Source organism: Vanessa cardui, chromosome 18 (assembly GCF_905220365.1).
Source record: "Vanessa cardui chromosome 18, ilVanCard2.1, whole genome shotgun sequence".
NCBI lineage: Eukaryota > Metazoa > Arthropoda > Insecta > Lepidoptera > Nymphalidae > Vanessa > Vanessa cardui.
The window spans coordinates 350,600-377,018 of record NC_061140.1 but is presented as its reverse complement, the minus strand read 5'-3'; the positions used below and the strand labels follow the sequence as shown (position 1 = coordinate 377,018).

The following is a 26,419-nucleotide window of genomic DNA, read 5'->3' as shown; positions in this document are numbered from 1 at the left end:
ATTTTGCATTATTTTTAACAAAGTCACAGTAATGCTAGCCATCTAAAGGCCAACAAAACGAAACATCTTGACAGTTTGAACTTTCAATTTTGACAAAATGGCTCATGTAAGTATCTACGAAATATATTTATGTTTAATAGTTACAATGCATTCATCTCCTCTCATCATTGATATACCAACTTTTTAAGTCAACAAAGGCAGCACCTATGACCAGAGACGAAACAATGAAAAAGAAAAAAGTTGAATTAGAGCTACAGGAAAAAGATTATTATCATTATTGTTAAACTTCAGCTGGAATTAGAGAATGCAAAGTTAGAAAATTTAAAATTAAAAAATGAAATAAATAAATAGTTTTTCCATTTAAAAGAAGGACTTTTATTGTTAAGTGTAAAATACCTATATATTTAAAAACAAATAAAACGCTGATAAATTCAATATTTATATGTATAATTATGTGTTGTTAGAGTAATCATATATTAGTGATTGCCGTGAATAAAAAAATTCTGATGGTAAATGGTTATCTATAACAAAATTATTTTCTTCTGGTATAATTGCAATTGATATTCCTGGCTCTAATTCTTGTAAATTCATTTTCCTCGCAATATTATGTAGCACAGCAGTAGCTATAATAACCGCTTGCAAATTTTGAACTTTGAGTCAACAGATACCAGCATAGTGCCCAATGCATTAAATCGTAGCGCTAAAAGTATCTAATGCAAGGGAGATATACCATGGTTTCTGAAAAAAGTTATAACATGAGTGAATTCTTATATTAGGTATCTTATGTAGGTAATGTAAGGAAATTAGAATGACAAAATTAACCTTAACTTTTAAATGTAGTCTTCAAATAGGGTCGAATTAAATTATTAAATTCATTTACAGCACCTTTGCTTAGTCTGAATCGATATGCAAATTCGTAGTCATTTAGCTTATTCGTGTAATTAATTCATGGCTTATACTTCCTTTGTGATCGCACATATCGGAATCACTGTCACTGTCTGTGTCACAATCATTTATAATTTGTAATAATTCCATATCACTATCATCACTGCTACTATATTCCATCGTTAATAAAAATTAGAGCAATAATATTTCAAAATTTCAAGTCAATCGGCCGAATTCGACGGATAAGCGATTGACGTTACTAGAGATAGCTTCGTCTAACCGAGAGTAGCGTCAAACGTATATAGAAACGTAGGTAACCACGAATCGTATGAGCGTTCCTATCTCTAGTAAGCTATCTGTCCTCCCGATGACAGATAGCTAGTATCGATAGGAAATGCTAACGGTCGATAGGTAATTGAAAACAAAGTAAAGTCAGAAGGATAGATTTGGTTATCTTTAGTTACTGAAACAAGGGATAGATAGATTATTGAAAACGGCCGATAGAGGTTAGCCTAAGCAATACACATAAATGTAAAGTAACAATGAATACACGTATAACATCAATTTAATATCTTAATGTGAATTTCAAGATAGTAACCACCTGTGACGTGCGGTGTATATGACGTCTGTTTTATTGCGAGTTCATGACCCCTGAAGGGATGATATCACCCCCGGTGTAATTGTGTTTATAGATGTTGTTTTATAAAATCAACGGAAATACATATACGATAAATCCCCAAAATGGTACGCGTGGTATGATGTCTGGGAAATGAATATTACCTAACTTTAAAATTTCGTATATATGTATGAAGTTGTATTTGTTTAAGAGTGTGTAGGTATATAAATTTGTTAATATTGTCTGACATATGCAGACCTGCTGCCTTGCAATTTGCGACCGAACATCTGCTCGTTCAACGGCCTAATTAGATTAACATTATTGGCATATTGAAAGCTAGATTGGCACATGGGTCACCCGATGGTAACAGGTCAAAGACATTGCTATGCCGGTTTTCATGGGTATTCCACTCTGAGGTCCCGGGTTCGATTCCCGGCCAATTCGATGTAGAAGTAGTTGTAGATTGTCTTGGGTATGGCTGTTTGCGGTACTGTCGTTACTTTTGATTTTCCATAACACAAGTGCTTTAGCTACTTACATTGGAATCAGAGTATCGTATGTGATGGTGCCCAATATTTATTTACAATATTTATTTAGTATTATTTATTAAGATTGTAGGAATTCGGTATAACCAACGCGCGGCCAACTTTTGGAACCAAAGTATTAGGATCCTCGTGCCTGCTATCCTGGCTCACTCCTTTTCAAAATAGAATTCAACAACATATCGTATAGGTATTGCTTTTGGGCAGTAGGATAAATGATGACAGGATCTTCCCCAGGCTTAAACAAATTTATCTTTCATGGCCAAACTTATCTTTCACTTGGTGGTAGGGCTTTGGGCAAGCCCGTCTGGGTGGGTACCACCCACTCATCAGTTATTAAACCGCCAAATAACAGTACTCAGGATTGTTGTGTTCCGGTTTAAAGTGTGAGTGAGCCAGTGTAACTACAGGCACAAGGGGCATTACATCTTAGTTCCCAAGGTTGGTGGCACATCAACGATGTAAGGAATAGTTAATATTTCTTACAGCGTCATTGTCTATGGGTGATGGTGACCACTTATCATCAGGTGGCCCATATGCTCGTCCGCCAACCTATAACATAAAAAAAAACTACTTAACCGAATTTGATGCAAGCTTGAAGCCCAAGTACTTGAAACCTGACCAACCACTAAAGCGCGCGACTAAGCCGCGTGCGACAAATAGTTACTGTACATAAAGTGATATGTATTTATATAATATACAATTGTGAATGTACACTTCAATGTAAAAGGCTCTTTTAAAAGACAGTCAAGTTTAAAACATTTAAAACCGTTGAACTGAACCCAGCAGTGCGCTCTTAAAACTTTAATGGACTTCGGAGACCGTTTCCATACGAGACGAGATACTCTGAAACATTTAAAAATTTTACGCGGCGAATTATATGCAGGTCAATGATTTAAAATATTAGATTTAAGTTATTTTTATATTGATATTTAAAGTTATTTTCTTATCGAGTATACACTTTTTGCAATAAATTAGTTTTTAATGTCATGTCTCTTATTTTTAACCTGTCATGTGGTGCAGTATGGTTTGTTCCTTAGTACAACAATATTATTCATTGCAAAAATCACCGTTTAAGACGAAATCATGAAAAACTATTGTAATCTATAAAAATTATCATGAACTAATATCCGCCGCAGCTTTGCTCGCGTTTTAGGGTGTTGGTTATCATGGGTGAGGCCTATGTCCTGTCTTGGAGTTCAAGTTTGCTTCATACCAAACTTTATAAAATTTTGTTCAACAGTTTGGTCGTGAATAATTGAAAGACAGACAGACAGTTACTTTCACATTTATAATATTAATTATAGATACTTGTCATTTACTTCGATAAAATATTTTGAGTATGATTAAATAATCGGAACTCTATAATATAACGTGTATTCCTCTTATGTCAGTCAGAATATCAGCAAGAGTGTAGGTTTATATCGGTTTTCGCGTGTCCGTGTCGTCAGCGACAATGGGGCCGTGTAACGTTGAGAATCTTTAAGAGCCACTCGACCACAGTCGGCGTTTCCCTTTGGGGGGATGTTCCACTACATTAAGCACTAATTGTTGGAGGGGGGAGTGCAATTATAATGACAATCATAACTGCGTCTCTCGCGGATTCATTGGTCTAGAAAATTGTCCAAGTTTGATATCGCGGGAAGCACTTGTGGGGTAAATCAAATTTTTGCTATCAGGCCCTTCTTAGTCATTTCATACTTTTTGTAAAAGGTTAATATTTCTAAAACAGGTACTTTTATTCTTAACTTTGGAAGCGCGGGTCCTTTTAGCTTTAACTACAAGCCCGTGGGCGGTTGGCTACATTGCCTTACGGCGGTCGCAGAAATACCATTGTTTATAGAAGTTACAGTAACTATGAAAAAGATGAATACATACATACTATATTTATACTTTGAATTGAATTTTTAACATATACAAATATATAATAAGTATTGAACAACATCACACTCTGATTCCAATGTATCATCATAAGTAGCTAAAGAAAACATCCGGACCCAGACAACATAGAAAACTAATGAACTTTTTCTACATCGACTCGGCCGAGAATTGAACTCGGGACCTCAGAGTGGCGTATCCATGAAAACGGTTATAAACAGCACTCTACCACGGAGGTCGTAAAGCCAAACGAATTACGATATTTTAATAAGAATTAGTATATAAAAGACCAAGCAAGATTAAATCAACCGATGTTACCTATCTACAAGCAAAATTAAACCCGAGAAAGGTTATCGGCAGCAGACGGCAGTAAAAGTCTGCCAATTATTTTTAATGTTGTTAAGACACTGCGCCGTCGTAAATAATAATTATAGAATCGTTTGGACCGATTTATTATCAAACAGTTAAAACCACTAGTTAAGAATGCTGAAATTTGGAAAATACTTTTCTTTTTCAATATTTTTAAAGGGAGTTGTCTTAAGATTGTTAATACGGGTTATAATTGAGATACGTTTGTATAAATTTTACCCGTATAAGGTTCCTACCCGGTTATACCCGGCTTCGCACGGTTGCAATGCTGACACTAAATGCGCTGCAGAATGCCAGTCATGCATTTATTATACATATAAATCTTAATCTGAAATCAATCTATCAATTTAAAAAAACCGCATTAAACCGTTGTGTAATTTTAAATACCTAAGCATACATAGAGAGAGACAGATAGCAGTAAGCGACTTCTTTATATACTATGTAATGATAATAATATGCAAAATGCAAGTATATGTATGTATATGTGTATGCCCATATTTGTTCTGCGACATAGATATTCCGTTGAAGATGGTTCGAAGCAACAACAAATCGCACCACAGCAATACGGGACCAAACTTAAGCTAACACGTTATTCCTCATGAAAAATTTTTAATTAAGGAATTTAAATTCAAATCCGAGTAAGAAAAAGAACTGTTAAGATTTGAACGCCATGCCGCAATAAAATTGGGGAAGTTTGAAAAATTAACAGACGGCATAAAAACTCATTTTGCCCCTCGGGGGCTTAGACAGAAGTTTGTCAATTAAAGTCATTGAGACGTTAGTATCAAGTGGAAATGAAAAAAGGACGCAGCGCAGACATTAGACAAGCATGTAGTTAGTTAAGATGTCCCAGTTGTTAGAACGCGTTCATCTTAACTGATGATTGCGGGTTCAAACACTGTAACACTGAATTTTCATGTGCTTAATTTGTGTTTATAATTTATATCGTGCTCGGCGTTAAAGTAAAACATTGTAAGGAAACCTGCATGTGTCTTATTGCATCGCATTGGTGTAGCGTGGTGGAATATGCTCTAAACCTTCTCAAAGGGAGAGGAGGCCTTCATCAGCAGTGGGAAATTTACTGGCTGTTTCGGTACGTAAGGGTAATTAGATATAGTTATCGCTTTCTTGTATTGCTTAAATAGAATAATAAATAATTAATTCTTGGTGTGTTCTCTTTTTGAATTTAAATACATAAATAATGCATATACTATTTGTAATTGAATATAACATGAATCAACCTTTACTGCGGTTTGATTGTATGGTACGAAGCTTGATTATTTATTTGTCATTCCCAGTAGGAAGATTGTTCAGGCAAGTGACGCGTTCAACCAAGACAATTGATACTTTCACATTTATAATATTACTATAGAGAAAGTTATTCTATAATAACGTTATAATTTTTCTAGATGCTTAATATGCGCTTCGAGCTGTAAACGAATTATGATCTGATAGGTCTTGTCTTATGTTTTCGTCTTAATTGTTACCTTCGTATAGAGATCGAGAGACCGAGGGTTAAGTTTCGAATCAAATTAATTTGCATCTTTGCAAAATGTAATTCTAAAACATTTAAAAGTAAAAGTTTAGTAGGCAATTTCAGATTTTATTCCGTCGAGTCATTATTTATAAAAAACTTAGGTAGGTATTTTAACCCATAGAATAACTATAAAAAATGCAATATTTATTACTGATAATAAAAGATTTAAAATGTAGTTTTTATTGCCTATGTAATCATAGTGTCTGTTATATGATATTTAATAGAAGTTTCCCCTCGCGGCTTTAACGCCTATGAAGGGTTTTATGATAGTAATCCTTATGTCATATTCTGATTAATTAAGCCTAGAAAGCACCACTGGCCATAAATGTTGGTAATATTGTATGTTGATGTTTATGTTGGTATAATACATATTAAGATTTCTCTTTGCACTAAGACGTTATGTCCCTTGTGCCCATAGTAACACAACCCTGGAACACAAAAAATAAGCTAAATATTTAGCGATAACATATTTTTTGTATTTATTAGAAAATAGATAAGCTGAGATGGCCCATTGGTTAGAACGCGTGCATCTTTACCGATGATTTCGGGTTCAAACCCAGTTAAGCACCACTATATATACGTGCTTAATTGTGTAATAAATTCATCTCGTGCTCAGCGGTGAAGGAAAACATCGTGAGGAAACCTGCATGTGTCTAATTTCATCGAAATTCTGCCACATGTGCATTCCCCTAAACCGTTTTGGAACAGCGTCGTGGAATATGTTTCAAAACCTTCTCCTCAATAGTAGACGAGGCCTTAGCCCAGCAGAAGGAAATTTAAGGGCTGTTACTAGAAAATAGAAAACATACGAATTGTAGTATGAAACAGATTATACAGATACTTTTTTAAGTAAATTTACTGAACAATATTGTTAGTAAAAATATTGCAAGCGATACAACAATGTCAGATGTAATAGACGCGGGCCGTGATTAATTGGTTGCGATGAGGCGAAGAGTTTTAATTCCGCTACAAATAAATCATCTGGCGACGACGTCGGACCAATTGTGATGTTAGTGATAGGAATGGCGGAAAGCGTATACGATATACCTGTTACATACGCCCTTTCGTTTGTGAATACTCTTGTTTTATAAAGAGTAAATAAACGTTTATTGATGGACGATATAGAAGAATAATTTGCTTTATAATCATTACCAATAAAATTATGTAAGCTCTTCCGAATATTTTATATTTATTATTTTATTTCATGCAATTATAATATATTTAATGTTAAAATATGATTTACTTAAATATAAATAAATGCTTTAGGAATGCGTTATAATAAGTAAAGTAATCACACACGTCGTCACAATGGTGACGCCTATCGTTTCAAAGATATAATATAATATAATAATTTGTAAATCGCTCTTGCGACAGAATCGCTTTACATTATCGTCGCACCCTTATCTGAATCAAGATAAAGAGAGGTGTTAACATCTGTATTATACGGATCGTCGGATTAGCTCCGACTCGCATTCAAATGAGGACTAAATTAAACCATTTTTTCACTTCAAGGCAACAATTACTTATGTTTGAAGATTTCTTTTTTTTTCTGTGGAGTCGAGACTTATTTTGTTGATGAATGTCGTATATGTCAGCCAACTCCGGAAATGAGGTTGGTTATTCGATATTTTCTGTTTTTGTTTTGATATATTGAGTTATATGTTTTTATCCCATCAGTTGTAATAATCTAGAAGGTTAACGATTTTAATTTGAAAATATCATCACCCCTAACTAGTTTTTTTTGTTATAGGTTGGCGGACGAGCATATGGGCCACCTGATGATAAATGGTCACCATCACCCATAGACAATGAACCTGTAAGAAATATTAACTATTCATTACATCGTCAATGTGCCACCAACCTTGGGAACTAAGATGTTATATCCCTTGTGCCTGTAGTTAATGTGTAGTTTAGGTTAGGTTAGTTACCCCTTACACTACACTAATAATTGTGGACAAATAACGTCCTCTGTGTGTGCTACTTTCGCGTATTGTGACAGATTTCATAGCTATCCATATAAGCTATCCAATTGCATGAAAGGCTCACAAGAAATAACCTCGTAAATCTTTGATTTGATTTCATATCAAATTGTCACCAATCTTGGGATCTATGGTATGATTTTATTGGCGATGTACGGTTAAGTGACCACTTAGGTAGTCCATTTGCCTATACTGTATAACAAAATAAAGATAAACATAAAAAAATACCCGTTCATAAAATGTGTTCGCACGTAATTAGGCTCGGCGTGGTGTCGGGATAAATAAATTGAGCCTTTCGATACAGAAATTCCAGTATAAACAATAAATATTAAGCACATATAAATTAAAAAGAAAAGTTAATTTAAATCTTCTAAGGTGATAAGTGAGGTGCAGTGAGTATAAGTCACATAATATTACTAAGAATGATGAGAATGAGCGAGGAAGGGAAGGAATATGGAAAGAGTGTTTAAGGAGGGATATGAACGATCAAATGACGAATAACAGAGGAGAATGGGGAAGACGACGCATACTTTGTCACTAAATAGATTGGGAAACGGGCAGAGAAAAGAAGAAAGAGTAATAGTAATGACAGTTAGTCAATATTCCCGAGTTGATAGACACGTGTATCTCAACTGCAAGCCTCATTGAGTTTTTATAATTCATCTCAATCAGATGATATTCTAGCATATGTACAGACGGGGTAAGATGAGTTTCGTCACCTTAAGATCTATTTTCGTGTGCTCAGTATGTACGATAATCTGCTTTACCGATCGAGAATGACATATTGCGTCGCGATGATTTGATGTTTAGATTCAAAACGTACTAAGAGATTAATACTTCATAAAGGAATGACTTTGAAAACTGACGAAGGTTTTCTTACTCTGACTGTACATCCAATGCAAATGAAGCATTGTCGAATAAGCTCTAAGACTCTGAACGAATCTTAACCCAGCAGTGAATTTGTTATTACCACTACAATCACAGCCCCGTTACGTTTTATAATAAGTACAGTCACCACCATTACACTATACGAGTACACTGCGAATGGTAACTAACAATTTGTGGTAAACAAATAACTGTTAGTAAAACACGTCCAGTTATTTTCCGAGAGGTTGCACGCATTGAAATTATTTTAATCGTCGATTAGCGATTACACGAATTCCTCTTCCGATCCTAATCTAATTACGCGGGAATAGCGAAGACATTTTGTAATTAGTTTCTGTGAAACAACGGAATGCATTTCACGGCGGATCGTCAGAGCTGAGGCTGCAATCATGATATGTTTAATTTATTATATTTAACAGATTAAAAACAGGATGAATTCATAGTAGTTGAAGTATTAAATTAACAACTTGTTATGTACATATCTGTTGAGTTGTAAGTATATATATATTTTGAAAGAAGTTTTGTAGTATATATAAAACCGTTTTTAATAAAAAAATACCCGTGAGTTATTTTTTGTTCTTAAATAGGTTTCATTATTTAAGAAATTGTTGAAATTACAGCTGTATAGAGTCACTGTTATACTATGAATGTACAGATAATTGAAGTATCCTAAAAAGTGACTGTAAAATATTTCAGATAAAAGATATCTATCCATACAAGTCGAGTCCCATTCAAAACCCACGTCAGCAATATTTGTAAAAACATTGATTGAATTATTATATATAATATTATATAATTTTTTATAATTATTATATTTAAATTAATTATTATATTATATAATATAATAATTAATTAATGATTGAATAGGAAGGAACTATTGCTTAATCGGCATTCAATAACTATATAAAAAAATCTTTTTTTAATAGAAATATTAAAAAAGAGGTTTTGCCTTGTGAAGTATACTCAGTCTTCTGTAACGTGAAGCTATTTTACCATCAAAGAGCATAATTACTGAGCTAGTGCTCCGATTGAAACGTGAGCGAGCCCGTGTAATTATAGGAGCGAGGTATATAACACCTTGGGTTCCGCATGCGGAAATGTAAGCTATAGTTTGTACTCCTACAATGCCTGTGTCTGGGCCGTACTACGAATTGTTGTTTATATTTTTTATTTAAGCCGCAATGACGTCAGTGGGATTTGGTTGACGTCAGTAGAAACGATTATGCTCGAAAAACTGCGTTCGAAAATTGACGATAATTATTGTACGTCTTTTGTAGGATCACCAACTTCGAGAAATATTTTTAAGGTGTTTTCTTTCATTATCAAAACAAATAATATATAGCTCAGTGACTTACCCTATCGCACGGCGCAGGCGCAAGCAGCTGTCTTGCCTGTCCTCTGCCGAGGGCTTCCCGCTTCCTCTGGGCGCTGAATAACCTGAGCTCCTTGCGCTCTTCATCAGACAACGAGTGACAGTAGCGGACCTGAAACAGTTGAAGGTAATGATCACAATTCAATAATGTCTGCTTAGTTGATAATTGGAACTGACATCTACGAAATCTGTGCAGGATGTGTCTTGGAAGGAGACACGGGACAAATAAATTTCAATGAAGAAAATCCGATAGATTTGGTTTTTAGGTAGTATACATTTAATTCAATACTGTAACACAAAGATTCGAAAGTCCTTTCTGATTTTAATTGAATAATATATTTTGATTTTGATTTATATCGTTTGATTATAGAATGGAAACCCCACTGTTACTTTTTAATTTGGTATCAGTGGTTCAGTATTTTTCATCGCAGACGAGCATGAATCTCATATCAATAATGAACCGGGTTGTCGAAGTTTATTTTATAAAACTGGTGTCAAAATAAGTGTCAAGTTATTTAAACAAGTAACATGCAATACGTGCGAAGTTTTAGGCTTTTAATTCTAAGGGTTGTTCTGATAACTCATATGTTGTTATTTGTCGCTAATTCGTGTATACCTCACTACGGTATACCTCATTGTCCTGTGGAGGTAACTGCTGTAAGAGTTGCTTGAGGCGGTACCGCTCGCCGACGCTGTTCACGTACGGGACCTTGTCTTCTGGCAACGCTGAGAAGTACAGGTGGACCTGGAATCGTTAAAGAGTAACATTACATATCACTTGTAAATAGTTATATAAATTTGCAGAAATATAAGGGATTTTAAGGAACAACGATTTATGACTGATGTTACTGAGCTAACTCAAAGTAATCAAGGTAGTGTTTTTGTTCCTTTGAAATGTTGAATAGGTAATTCTCAGTATTACATTTTATATCTTAGATTTTGAAAGTAATGTGAGATTTTCGTCACTGAAATTAGCTCTTAAAATACAACTAATATTTTATTAATAATAATAGATATATCCGCACCGGGTTTTAGCGTTGTGCTATTATATATACTTGTAATTATAACACGTAAGAAAGTAACTTCAGCATTCATAATATAAGTCTAGATTCAAGACAAAAATATTATTTATACATTGGGTTACATCTTGTACATACGCTATGCTACGCATCCATCTTATATATAGATAGATGGCTTTTATTTTTCAGCATAAAATAAAAAGAACATATTACCAATGTAAAATGCCTTTTCACAGGAGCACTTTAAGCCTCGTCTGTTAGATAACAAATAGTTCGAAAAGTCAATCATTATAACATTCTTGCGAAGACATCGTTTATAAAGTTCGAAGTGATTTTAAATTGTTCAAGCACACACGGTCCGTCTAAATGCAATGTTATCTCATGGTGTAACACTTAGTGTTTCGTAATAAGATGCGCTGGATGCGCTTGCGCAAGCGAATTGCATTACTTATATTGTTTAAAGAATTTGTCAATCATCATTGTTTGATTCAAGGTTGTACGATAATTCCTTAAAATTATTATGTAAACAAAAGACTGTAGCAAAGCTTTAGCAAGTCTTAATTTAATGCTAGATGATCCTTCGGTTTTACACGCACGAAATTTGTAAAACTTTACAGTAAAAAAGGTCCTAAGTAATGTATAATGTATTTTCAATTGTTGTTTTCCTAATTTTCAAGATTTTCAATATTTCGTTCATACAAATCAACCTTTTAAGGCAAGGAAAATTCATCCAACCAATTTCTTAAATTTGTATTGAACGGGAATCTGCAAACAGTGGTTGGAAGAGATGGGAATCCGTTAGTTCCTAATCGCGAGAGTACCGTCAAATCATTTTCGTTGCAGACATTATCGCTACATAGCATAAAATAGGGTCGCTTCTTGCTCTCTGTGTATCGTTTCACAATGCTACAGATTTTAATGTGGTATTTATCAATAAGCCGAATGATTTAAGATAGGTAGGTTTATATGTACAATAGGCGCATATTACCTATAGTACAGCAAAGTAGAGAATTACAAATTTGCTATTCCGAAAAAAGAACAAGTTAAAAGTGGTTTATTCACTCTTATGTATATATTATATACATAATTCGTCACATGTACAAATAATGCAAAGAAATATCTAAGCTCACTTATAATACTAACAGCAAGTACGATATCCATTAATATTATTGCTAGGTCGAATATATGTATATATGTTTATTTCCCTTCGCCATCTTTAATTTGTAAATAGTATTATAGTCACGTAAGAATAGGATATAAAACATTAATCCAATAGGTTTGTTCACTAAGTCGGGGATAAAGAAAATAAATAGCTATCATAATGCCCCCAGTTGTTGTTTTATTTAATGAAGACGCTCTAATGAAAAGAGTACGTGCGGCGAATTGTCAGACGTTTTATTAAAAGGGCGGTTTTGGTTTTGCCGTGTTGTATAAGTAACATAAAGATAATGCTGAGTATAATAATATATGTGAGCTAATTATAAATTACACACTTATTTCTTTGTATCATTTAACTGAAAAAACGATCATATCAGTATACAAAAAACTTAATAAGCAGCGGCTTTCAGATTTTTTTAATATATAGCCTCATATTAAGTGCCTTTTGCTATTGACGTCACTAGCGTGTAAATTGCTATATATATTATAATATTATAAGGAAAAATTATTTGTAACCGCTCAGCGAAATGGCTTGTAGTTAATCCCATGAATCATTACATAGTATAAGACAAATAGCTTATCGCTGTCTGTACCTATGTATGCTTAGATTTTTAAAATACGCAACGTTTTTTATAGATATATTGATTCAAGAGGAATATATGAATGTATAATACACGTAAAATATAGTAGTAACTTTGGTTCTTTTAGTTCTGAACGAGATGTCGTAAATAAACACGTTTTTGCGCTAACATAGCAAACGCTGGCTAAACACTTTGAAATAGATCAAAATAATGTACTACAGTACTGTACACGTTAAAAAGTCCACACAAAAGATCTCGATGGCATATCTCTTAGGGATAACACATAATAAACATATTTATTGTTTACTTTTTACGATAAATAATGGCTTACTTTCGAAGAGATTTTTGCATTACGGCATCAATCCTTATCTAAATAAGATCAATATGGCCCTTTAAAAAAAAAGTAAAAGTAAAGTAACAGCCTGTAAATTTCCCACTGCTGAGATAAGGCCTCCTCTTCCATTAAGGAGAGAGATTGGAACATATTCCACCACGCTGTTCCAATGCGGGTTGGTGGAATGCACATGTGACAGAATTTCGATGAAATTAGACACATGCAGGTTTCCTCACGATGTTTTCCTTCACCGCCGAGCACGAGATGAATTATAAACACAATTAAGCACATATATATAGTGGTGCTTGCCTGGGTTTGAACCCGTAATCATCGGTTAAGATGCACGCGTTCTAACCACTGGGCCATCTCAGCTCCCACTGGGCCATCTCAGCTCATATGGCCCTTTACAGAATGTAATTTAAATAAATATTTTCGAAGATATTATAGATTTAAAACTTAGGGACATACCAGTTTGAGTTTGTGTTTGTTGTCTAAGGACATAAAAACTGTGAACGTTATAAGACATTCTGTAGTCTATTTAGTATCAGCATTGCATCCGTGCGAAGTCGGGGAGGGTCACTAGTTTTATATAAAATTAAAGACTGACAGTTACAAGAAATTGTTAAATGACGTCATATGATTCCGGATTATTTAAATTGTAAGGTGTGAATGCGTTGTTAGATTTTTTATTTATTCGAAGTAAGCAATCGAGGTTTATTATACTGCTATTATAAAGAAGAGCTTGGATTTATTATTCGTTAATATTATACGGGATAATAATTCATCTCGTGCTCGGCGTTAAAGGAAAACATCGTGAGGAAACCTCCATGTATCTAATTCCATAGAAATTCTGCCATATGAGTATTCTAACAACCTGCATTGGAACAGCGTGGTGGACTATGTTCCTTACCTTCTCCTCAAAGAGAGAAGAGGCCTTAACTGGGAAATTTACAGGCTGTTGTTGGTGTTTGTTGTGTTATACAAGATACATAAATATGCGACGTATATAATGATTAAATGTATATTTTTATTTTACAAAAAGTAACAAGTGACAGCGTGCTGGTTCTTATGGGAGAATCAACATTACGAACAAGTGGTAATTTAATATTAAAATTCCCCTTTTGAAATTATTCATATATGCTTGTTTGTGAATAAAGGATTTTTTTTTTTATTTTGGTTCTGATGGTATTTGCTACCAACTAAATACGAATATACAATTCGCAAACATTGCTTTTGATTGGGTTCCACTGTCAAATTTCACAAAACGTCGTGTTCCGGTGTGAAGGGAGAGTAAGCCAGTAAAACAGGCACAAGGGAACATCATAGCTAAGTTGCCAAGATTGGTAGCGTCTTGGAGATGTGAGGAATGATTAAACTTACGGCGCCAGTGTCTACGGGCGGTGCTAACAATTTACCATCACGTGACTCGATTGCCTGTCCGTCAAACTATTCCATAAAATAACATCACTCTTATGGGTTTTTGATAGTGGTCTGATTTGATCAACCAGTAAGATATAAATAGTTATTAAACCTTTGTGTTATTTTGATCTTTTTGCATATTTTAATATTATACGCTTTTGGACAGGAAAATATGTTAGCGATCTGGGCATAAAGTCATATTCATTTTTACCTCATTGTGACCTTTTGTCCACAATAAATATGTTTGACTTTGACTTTGAACGTGACATACATTTACATACATATATGCATAAAACACTAAGTAGTGAAACAAAATATTTATGACTAAATGTGTCTTAAATGACGATAAAAGATTAACTAATTTGGCTTTAATGCAAGTTTGCCATTGGTCGATGGCACCGATGACGAAATATTCGACAAATGAGCGTTCAGTTCACATCCAACAATGTGTTCCATAACTAGTTCAGTACATATGTCTTTGCTCATTATTTTGTCGCCTAATCAAAAAGGTGTGACTTTTTAATCTTCATATAATTTATAAAATAGATCTCCAGAAGACGCTGCACTTTTATATGTTTTATGAAGTATTTTATTTTAGTTACAAGACGTGAACCTAAACTAACGATTTTGGTTGCAACCCCGGCACTATACCACTGAATTTATCAGCATAATTTTTGGTTATAATTCATCTCTTGATTGACGGTAAAGGAAAACATCGTAAGGAAACCTGCACGGATGAGCATCTGTCACGTGTGTCTAGAAATCTATAGTAGAATATAACAACAGCCTGTAAATTCCCACTGCTGGGCTAAAGGCCTCCTCTCCCTTTGAGGAGAAGGTTTTGGAACATATTGCAGGTTGGTGGAATGTACATGTGGCAGAATTTCTATGAAATTTGTCACATGCAGGTTTCCTCACGATGTTTTCCTGCACCGCTGAGCACGAGATGAATTATAAAGACAAAATAAGCACATGAAACAGCGGTGCTTGCCTGGGTTTGAACCCGCAATCATCGGTTAAGATGCACGCGTTCTAACCACTGGGCAATCTCGACTCATAGTAGAATAAGCTTGAAATATTGAAGAAAAGCTCTTTGAACAGCAGTGGGACATTAATATAGATATTATTTTCTAAGCTATAATTCGAATATATATAAAACGGTAATGTAACGACACTGGCCGTTCATAAATAACATTTGTTTTGAATTAAAAAGGCAAATGAACATTCATTGCATAAAAAGAAACGTGGAACTATCTGAGTATTATAATGTATGAGTTGCGATTTCAATTAGTATTACAGTTTTTATGCAATAAAGTGTAGCTGTCGTTAATCAAGAGAAGCTGGTAGGCCGCCGACAGACGCGGCAGCTGCGGCCGGTGACGGTGGCAGTCGGTGGTCAAAACACGCAATGTTTATCGTCGCTATTTATCATAAACATTTAGATTTATATTTTTGATTTGCTGATTTACGAACTCATTTTATATGTGGACTGTCACTTCTCAATGTAAATTTTGTATGTTAGACGTTGATTAGATTATTTTTTTATTTAAATTGTGACGTACGCGCTCTATCAATACAGGGAACAGGTATAAACTTGTATTATCTGTTTGACTACACAAAGTTTGTTATGCTTTTGTTGGATAATTTATACGTTTTTTTAAAACTACAACTTTTTATTATAAAACGGATAGAAATTATCGATATCAACAAAAAAGTTGAAATAAGTGCGCATTGAATGAAAAAAGAATTTTTACATGAATAAACAAATTGGATATTAGGATGTTAACGTGATCGAATACACTTTATGCGACTTTTCAACTGTAAAATAAACGAACTTTCTTCATATTACACGATGCTAATGAGCTTTCAACTAGGAACCATTACTGTTGATAACAATCTGTAGTGTATTTGTCGTCAATCTGTTGGTAGCCTTAAACCTGACGCCTGGTGATAGACTAGTTAATCTCGGTTGCATGCGTGTAGTCCATCTGTCAGCGCCCTTATTAGTAACAGTATTCTATATGTTTATTTCAAACGTCGTAGGGAGAAAGAAAAGTTGTAAGAAACACTGATTTCAAGAATCCATTTTCGTCTAGATAGAGCGGTGCTGTGCGACATCTAGCGGCTGTATTTGGTATTATTACGTGCATATATTTTAAATGAATTTAATCCGTTTCGTACTTGGTCTGATGTGCGCTTGCTACATAATGTATTGAGTATGCGAAGGCTTTGAATCTAGTCAGTGTTATATATATTGGGAATTAGATGATCGCCTCCAGGCTGTTTCATATAACAAGAATATGTTTATTATTGTATATTGTACATTGACATTATAAAAAAAAAATTGATCCCGCTGAGTTTCTTTCGCCGGTTCTTCTCAGGTCTGAGGTATTATATTCCGAATCGGTGGTAGATTTTCGACAATCAATGAGAAAAGCAAACACTTCTATTTTGAATAAAGGTTTTTGACTTTGACTTTGATAAAAACAGTTTACAGTAATCTGTGAGTCCATAGATGATGATGGCTTGTATTGAAAACAGTGTCAATATATTTTGTTTATATATTGATATATTGTTGGTTTTTGATTATGACAGAATCTTATAAATAAATAAGAGCTACATTCTTTACAAGTACAAGCACTTTTGAATCGTCATTTAACAAACTATATTCAGTGAAGCTACCTGTTCGAAATGCAGATTCCACTGAGAAGTTATTTTCTTCGGTGAGAAATTCAGTAGTTACTCTTTTTCAACATTTAAAAATAATGGCATGTCAATCAAATTGAATTATATGTGTTTGTGAAATATCATATAGGTACGAATAAAGTTACATTTCTGTATATTAATAATATTATACTATTCATACGTAGTGTAAAAAAAAAGTCACTTGACGCTGTCTGTCCCTATGTGTATGCTTAGATCATTAAATTTAGATAGAGTTATTCAAGAGAATGGTTTTTCAACCGACTTCCAAAAGGAGGAGGTTATCAATTCGTCTGTATTTTTTTTTTTTTTTTATTTTTTTTTTTTATGTTTGTTACCTCATAACTTTTCACTGGGTGGACCGATTTTGATAATTGCTTCCCGTGGGGTCCCATTTTTTTTATTTTTTTTTCCGATGATGGTATCCATGTGAAAACGACACAAGTCTTAAATTTGCATTATGTATATGCGCGACAAATAGGTGAATAACTGAAAATCACGTTAACCAATTTTGATAATTCTTTTTTTATTATAAAATATATACTTCAAGGGTAATTTGATGAAAGTTTGGTAAGGTTCTGAGCACAGGATCCATGACAAAGTAACGGAACGGAAGGGAACGGAACAATTCTGAGGAGCACGTTAGCGATACTAGGTCGAATCTTTTATTTATAGGTTATTTGGATATTTGAGTCACCTTCCGCAATGTGGTTATGTTTATGTAATTATCATAGTCGAATATTATAATCAACTAGCTACCCACCCCGGCTTCGCACGGTTGCAATACTGATACTAAATATACTACAGAATTTGTTTATATACGACATCACATCGCAAACTTCTAAAATTATCAGTGTTTCTTTACTATATTGTTCATGTATTATATACACAAACCTTCCCCTTGAATCACACTATCTTTTAAAAAAAACCGCATCAAAATCCGTTGCGTAGATTTAAAGATATAGGGACAGAGAAAGCGACTTTGTTTTATACTATGTAGTGATGGAACTCCTATACGGCTCGCAGTTAGGGTGCGATATGGGGCAGAATTTCTTACTATCTTTAATCAAATTTTGTGTATGTGATGTGATGTCATATGATGTCCGAAATATAGTTGGTCTTTTTCAAAGTTTTTTTGCTGAGTTCGATTACAGCTCTTTCGAGGGATCCTTGTAGTTTACGCCGCGTGACGTATTAAATCCGCATTTTCGAAAGTCTATTTTTGTTTTATTCGCAAGTTTCCTTTGAAATTGTCCTCGAAGTAGTTTCTTACTCATATAAACGGAATGCTTAATCTATCCATATTAAAAAAAAATAGTTAGTCAACATCAGCTTCACTTAAAATCAAAAAATAAATAAAATTTTAACAAAAAGAAAAACCGACTTCAAACAAAACACTATTTTAAAACAAATGAATATGCACGAAAAAGTAATAAAAATAATTGCGTATTTAACATATTTTTGAGAGTCTTCCTAAGTTAAATGAAATGAAAAATATTAGACTACTTAAAAGTCGATTAACGATTATATCATGTAGTTATAATTATTGTTATATTTGGAGTCGGTGTCAGCCAATAAAACCCAACAGTATATCTATCAAAAAACAATACGAGAATACTTTAACAAATATGTTTTTTACAAATTACCTTTTACACAATAATATACTGGATCAATCAAGGGGCTCGTATCGCTTCTTTCTTTTGATTGTTGGGACAAGGGCACCGTGGCTGACACCGGCTCCAAATATAGCAATAACTATAACTACATGATATAATCGTTAATCGACTTTTAAGTAGTCTAATATTTTTCATTTCATTTAACTTAGGAAGACTCTCAAAAATATGTTAAATACGCAATTATTTTTATTACTTTTTTGTGCATATTCATTTGTTTTAAAATAGTGTTTTGTTTGAAGTCGGTTTTTCTTTTTGTTAAAATTTTATTTATGTATATAATATATTTACATTAAAGAAAAGATTCACTGATAATTTAGAAGTTTCTAATGTGATGTCGAAAATAAACGCATTATTTGTGTTTACATTGTCAACTATTATTAATATAATAACCCGTGCGAAACCGGGGCGGTTCGCTAGTACAGAAATGTATCAAAATGTTGAGTCACAGCCACAGTCATTATTTCTTATTCATTCGCACGATTTCCTCGAAATTCGCCACAAGAGGAACTCCGACTTCAAGACGGGAGCGCCCGGGGAAACATTTTAATTTTTTGCTCCGTTGCCTCCGGGTACTCGGGAGTCGGGCTTCGCATTATTTTTTACCTTAATTATAAATACCAAACGAATTTCGTATTCGAGACGTTAAATTTTATATAGCGGGGTTTGGTTTACATCTTGATGATGTTCTATGAATCGTAAACCGTTAAATAAACCTTTAAATAGGAAGGTTAAAGTTTATTAGAATAGCAATTGCTGCTCATTGTACATTAACTTAATTCATTTTGAAATTGTATCGAAATGAAAATATACTTTATAACTAAGCTCATAATTTTGACTGACCTTGTAACTGGATCAAATTGAATTTGTAAATATTTATGAATAAAATAAGACAAGTACTCGTAAAAGTCAACTTAAGCCAGTTTTTCTTAATTGTTAATTACCTATTATGTATTTTATTATTAACATTCAACCATGTATAACACAAGAGGGCTCTTGTAAAATGGGCGCCAAATTAAAATAATTTGTATTCGATTCGAAATTTAAATTTTGCATTTTATTTTTTATAAACATACAAAACAACTTTTGTACCATGAATGTCTAGTGCTGAAAAGTTTTAATAGCAGTTTCATGGTAAAAAGTACCATAATAATGCCCAGGCTTACACGTACAATGCATTGCGTTGTCTCTTTAAATACAAAGATCGAAAACAAGCAAACTTTCCCGAAACAATAGCTTTGAGGTACAAAGGCTTTGCGAAAACACAATGGCGTACTTTGAACATTCTAGAAATAATACTTCGGGTGACGTCACAGTTTGTAACCAACCATAAATAAGCATGCAGAATATTTTCACCCTTATTACTAGTCCATGTAATTCCATAATGGCATATGTGTGTTAAATTTAGATAACGAATTATTTAATTTTCACCTCAATTCGTATGGCTTTAAAGTAGGAAATTAAATTTGCAAAAATGTATTAAAATTTCAACTTAATCAAAGATCAAAGGAAATTGCATTAGTGTATTTGAAAATGAGATTATTTTTATTGCAAAATAGACCTTATTTTTAAGAGACATATGATTTTTTTTTAACAATATATGTATGTAGAGTAAGATAATGTTTCAATTTTTCTTTAAGTTATACTACGTATCGTTTTCTTTAAAAACGTTATTAATTAGAGTTTATGTGCGCAGCGTTTAGCCGACTAAGAGATGTTTTGTGGTAAGTGCATCCATTAAACTATCAGCTTTTAGCACCTCAGCCGCCCGCTTAGAGGCGGGAATAAACTCACTAGCAAAAGTATGCTCAACACATTGTTATGGCATTGTTACACATGTAATTAGGAACCGGTCTAAACTCTATACTGGTTTAAGAAACAAATTGGTAAAGCTGCCACTTAAATAGTCCCTTAGTTAAGTTATTATGGCATATATTATTGGCATGGCATGAGCTGAGATGGCCTGGTGATTAGAATGCGTATATCTTAACCGATGATTGCGGATTCAAACCTAGCCACTAGTTTTGCATGTGCCTAATTTTTTTTTATAATTCATCTGTAGCTTATTGGTGAAGGCAAACATCGTGAGGAAACCTGCATGTGTCTAATTTCGAAGTAATTCTGCCACACGTTAATCCACAAAAGCTGCTTCAATGCTTGCATGCAGGAGGAGCAGCAGTGAGAAACAGGCTGTTACTATTATTATTAAATTACTAAGGAAATGACATTCGCTACAATCAAGCCCTATAAAGCGAGCGAGGCAGCAGTTTGCAACTAGTATGTAATTACAAAGAGCTTTTGCATCTCAAATCACAAATCTAGCAACTAGTGTTACGTACAGCTAGAGGCAGGAAGACTGCATTATTTATCTCCAATAAAATCTTATGTTGACTGACTAATTCCTTCGATACGAAATAGCCCATTATAACAGATAGCGCCCTATCCGCAGCAGATCTATGGGCAATGACAATTGTATTGTGAACATGTGTAGAATGTGGCTGGAGCTATTTCTTTAATGGCAGCCGATAGCTTTGAGATCTCTATCTGCCGCTGAGAGCCAACGGTTAATCTTGCCATTACAGTCTCGTTACACTATTTTTCTTGTAGATGTTTGTGCGTTTATACTGATCACTTGTAATATCGACTAACTATTGAATTATATTCAACTTCTTCTGATAATAAACACATAAATATAAATATTGGACAGCATCACATACAATACTCTGATTCCAATGTAAGTAGCTAAAGCACTTGTGCTATGGAAAATCAGATGTAATGACCGTACCACAAACACCCAAACCCTATGAATGAACTATTTCTACATCGCCTCGGCAGGGAATCGAACCCGGGACCTCAGAGTGACGTACCCATGAAAACCGTTGTACACACTACTCAAACAAGGAGATCGACAAATGGGAAAATGTGATGTTAATTATTAAATTCTATTTTTTTTTTAGTAAAGAAATTCTGCTTAGTGGTCGTCAAATATCTTTAGTCGGAACGGAAACAAATACCTCAGATCTGAGAAATAATTACGATAGAAACTGGGGAGGATTCATATATTTTTATTTGATAAAATGCCTGCAGGCGACCGCTTTATTACCAAGGAGTGCTATCGTCTTATAAATCGCTAGTTTTTTTAATATCAGACGAACTAACACTTACAATGTTTGATCGTTTTCTCGGATAAAAACTTAAACATTGTCTTATTTTAGTGAATGAATTACTGAGCTTGTGATAAAATCTAAAATAATTTTCCTCGTTTTATTGTAAGGAAGCTATTATTTTATCTATTATTAAATGTAAAATGTTGGTTTGAAATTATGTTTATAAGTAGTGACACTATAAAGTGTGACTTTAACAATGTATTATAAATTGCAGCGCAGTGGGATTTTGAGCCTCGCGATTCCAGTACTTGAACATTGTAGTGTTGTTTCTTTTTTGAGGTTCAAATTATTAATGAGATATTTTTTAATGTTTGGTTAAACGTTGTGCATAAAAAAATCGTTTACCTGTTCTGGTCTTAAGCCAGGCGGGACCCACGTATATTCCTCCAGCGCGCAGCCTGAATCGTCATCACTTTGCGAATGTCTGTGAGGATCTCCAGGTTTCATGAGCCTCTCTGCGTGTTCGAGTAAACCCCGTAATTTCCCCTGGGGCACTGGGTGGGGAGACAAGGACATGGCTGACTGAGGTGACTGGGGAGAATGGTAACTCTGACCAGGGTGATTCAATTGTGATACGCTATGACTATGTAAGAGGTTAAATTCCTGGTATGGCTGACTTCTCCGGAAATTAGGGTAGGAGTAAGGGTGTGGCGAGTTGGAGGTACTAGGTATTGAGGAGCCGCTGTGGCTGGGCTGAGGTGATGGTAGGTGAGGCAGGGGCGAAGCAGGCGCGGGCGGCGGTGGTGATGACTGTTGCTCGTGGAGGGGAGGCGGTGATGAGCCAGTCGGTGACACCACGCAGTTACGGCATACTGGTCTGGAAAGAAAAATATCGTTAGTGAAATTATGTTTGAATTTCTAAATTTATTTATTTTTCAAATGTATATCCGTTCTATATTGTTTATAGTAAACCTCATTTGATTACAATTAATCTATGCATATTAAAGTGCCATTGCGGGAACTTTACGTTGAAATCTTGTGTACTGTGGTTGTATGTACATGGCATATGAAACAAAATTGTAGTACATAGTCTTGTATTATAATTAAGATAAAATAACGTTGATATATCTATATTTATAAACGTAAAGAATATTTATTTTCCGCTCATTAACTATTTAACATATACCTTATATGTAACTTATTCTAAGCGAATCGGTGGGAACTAGTGAAAGTTTTAGTATATAATAAATAGCAGACAACATCTGACGACGGCTGTGTTTGAAGTTGATAAATCATAAGTCATCTCTTGATCATCATTTAAGTATTTAATTTGAAATTGATTAAAAATGTCAAAGTATATGATAACAAAACGATGATTGTTCAATAAAATATATTGGAATTTATTTTTGGTTTAATGATGTCGTGAGCGAGCAATCTATGGTAAATGATTGATTAGTCTCACAGGTCGAACTAGCAGTGATATATGACGAACACATTGCTCTTAAATTAGCCGCTGATTAATTATACATCGGTATTTGATAGCATTTTTATACTGTTTGAATTATTATTGTGAATAATTTAACGAGAATCGGGCAATAGTGAATGTCCTTGCTGAGCAAATTATGTATAGAGGTTAAAGTAATTTCATGTGTGTGGGTGGATATCAAGAGATTTAAACGAAACTCCCATGTTATATGTTCTTCTCAGGTCAGGGTGTTTCTTATTCTGAACCGGTGGTAGTTTTTAATTTGACCATCAATAAGTAAGTGTAATGTTTATGTTTATACTCATTATATGTATATCCTACCGCCAAACAGCAATACTTAGTATTGTTGTGTTTCGACTGAGCCCAAGTAACGACCGAAACACGGGACATAACATCTAAGTTCACGAAGTCTGTGGCGCAGAGGCGATGTAAGGAAAGGTTATTTTTTTTACGGCGAGTGACCTCTTACAATCTACCTATGCCAATTTTTTAATATTTGGATTTTGTCTGCTCAGAATATTTCATCTAACAAAACTATGTTATAATTACAGTTATATGTAATTTGCATTTATTATAACTGTAAATATAATAATTTTAGTTTATTGTTTAAAATACAAAGGGACTTCGACAAAAACTCCAAACAAATGACAATTTATTCAAGTAGCACTTTTTATTCGTCAACTTCCAAGATTAAATTACATTTAAAACCACCAGCGGATCGGAATACTATTTTGCCAAAAGGGACCAACTCAATACTGCTCTCTTTTGATAATTAAATTATAGATGGTACAAATTTAAAATGTGGTGGCCAGAAACCATCGAGAAATGAATAGGAATAGAGTTAGGTAGAAAGGAGGTATAATTCGGATTAATTAAAAAAAATCAAGCAAGTGAAGATATGAGTTGCCATGCCACATGCATCGTATTAATTACAACATGAATTACATGTAAATATTCAAGGTGCTTGCCCAGGTTTGCCGGCGCGATATCGACAATAACAAACGAATCAGTTAATATGTCCAAAATCAAGTTTACCCCGATAAGCGTCAGCAATAAAAGCTTTCTAGGCAACATAGTAAAACATTCCTAAATGATTGGAGGGAAAGTGGTTCCGACTGGTTTCCTGGCAGGCAATTTGCCTCAGCATTTGAACTTGCTTAATTTAACTCCCGAGTAGTATATAGGACTAGTTATAAGCACCTATCTGTTCGCTTAGATTCGAGATTCAGACATCTTTATATAATTATTACATGTAAATTTTATCTTTTAATTTAACATGAATCTATTCACTGGATGAAAAAAATGAATAGAATCGTATTGAAGTTATTTTACGTTTTTTTTCTCTAAGTTTTTGAGGCAAATCAATAAAGGTAAAAGGTACTAATTACGGTACTAATTACCTTTTACCTTTATTGATTTGCCTCAAAAGCGCGATGGAATAAGGGTCGCCTTGTGATGAAAATAGTCGCAGGTTTGATCCTATCCTCGTAGTTTATACCTAATCGTCTCCAACCCTAGCATAAGTTTTAAGGTTAAGGTATAAAGTCGGATGGATAGTTTATTAACATGGCGACTTTCAAACATTGGTTTTTATATAGATCTCTATAAGCTAAAGCAAATATGATATCCTGTAAATGTTTGACTGGAGAAAAGTTTGGTCTTTAAAAGAAGTTTGTAGCTTGTTCCATGAAGTTAATTTCTGGTCGCTGGACAAACTATGAGATGTGTTGCTTTATGTCATGAAGGATAAGTGCAAACGAGACACGTGAAAATTCTAGTATAAAGGGTCTAGTTATGATGGTCTTCATAATCCAGCCAATTAGTAATCAGCTCGTCAAAATCAAATATACTTTATTTAAATAGGCTCTAATAAGAATATTTTTGAACTGTTATTTTACTTTATTATTTTTAAATACAAATGATTCGGAATGTAGATTAAAACGAAGAAACCCGACAAGAAACTCAGTATATTCTCATTTCCATCAATCAATATTTATGTTATAATCACATACAAATTATATTTATATATGTATCCTGGGATCCATGGGATCCTCTAACTTTTTTTATATTTTTCAACTCCAAGCGCTGATGAGGCTAAATTATTCAAGAAACCCTCAAGAACTTCGAATCTCTTGAATAATGTATAAAAATCCCAAGAGGCGCTGACTTCACTGTCGCTGGTTTTAGTGAGGATCTTCCGTAGCGCGGAGTCAGCGTGTTTTAAACCATTATCAAGGATATAGAAAACTTTGCAGATTAAAACTATTTTATAGTATAAAATAAAATTTACGTTTTCTTTTGATTCTTGATCGTTTTTTGATTTCTAATTAACTGCTTTTTCAAAATGAATATATTTATTAGCAAGTTTCCAAAGTTTTCCAAAAGTTCACGTATTTTTTTTTGTCTGCTTGTCACTTAATATTTTAAGCGGGTATAAATTACGAATTGAATTTAAATTTTATAAAGGTCGGGTAACTTAAAAGTGAGTCATAAATACAGATTCAACTTATAAAGAATTACGTGTATCATGTGTAGTAATTATAATCACTAAAAACTATTTACTGTTAAAGGTTTTTTATACATTTTGCGATCTATCACAAAACGCGATGTTTTAACTCTGTCACGTTTAAGGTTTTATTAATAATTCAATGTTGTTAACATGCGAATAAAATCGCTGGGAAAACATAAACGACATGTGGGCAAATGTACTAAAACTACTAAAGAAAAGAGTATTTTTTTAAATTTAACCTGCAAAACACTAATAAACCAAACCAATCACAAAACATATTTAAGAAGATGCAGCTTAGTACCGAGAAGGTTTTAGTGTCATATAATATTATATAAATAGCGATGCATCGTTGCCATCTCCGCCTGTT

The 26,419-nt window shown here is 33.8% G+C and overlaps 1 protein-coding gene across 3 annotated transcripts in view; it reads right to left on the bottom strand.

Annotated features, from left to right (window-relative positions):
- Window positions 1-26,419, bottom strand: part of LOC124537230 (protein prickle-like) — a 321,460-nt gene that overhangs the window by 79,115 nt on the left and 215,926 nt on the right. For all 3 annotated transcript variants that reach the window (XM_047114002.1, XM_047114001.1, XM_047114000.1), the window contains 3 exons: window positions 22,463-22,934; window positions 10,695-10,808; window positions 10,047-10,175 (listed from right to left, as the gene is read on the bottom strand). In XM_047114002.1, the coding sequence (XP_046969958.1) occupies window positions 10,047-10,175; window positions 10,695-10,808; window positions 22,463-22,934 (715 nt within the window). The remainder of the gene's footprint in view (window positions 1-10,046; window positions 10,176-10,694; window positions 10,809-22,462; window positions 22,935-26,419) is intronic.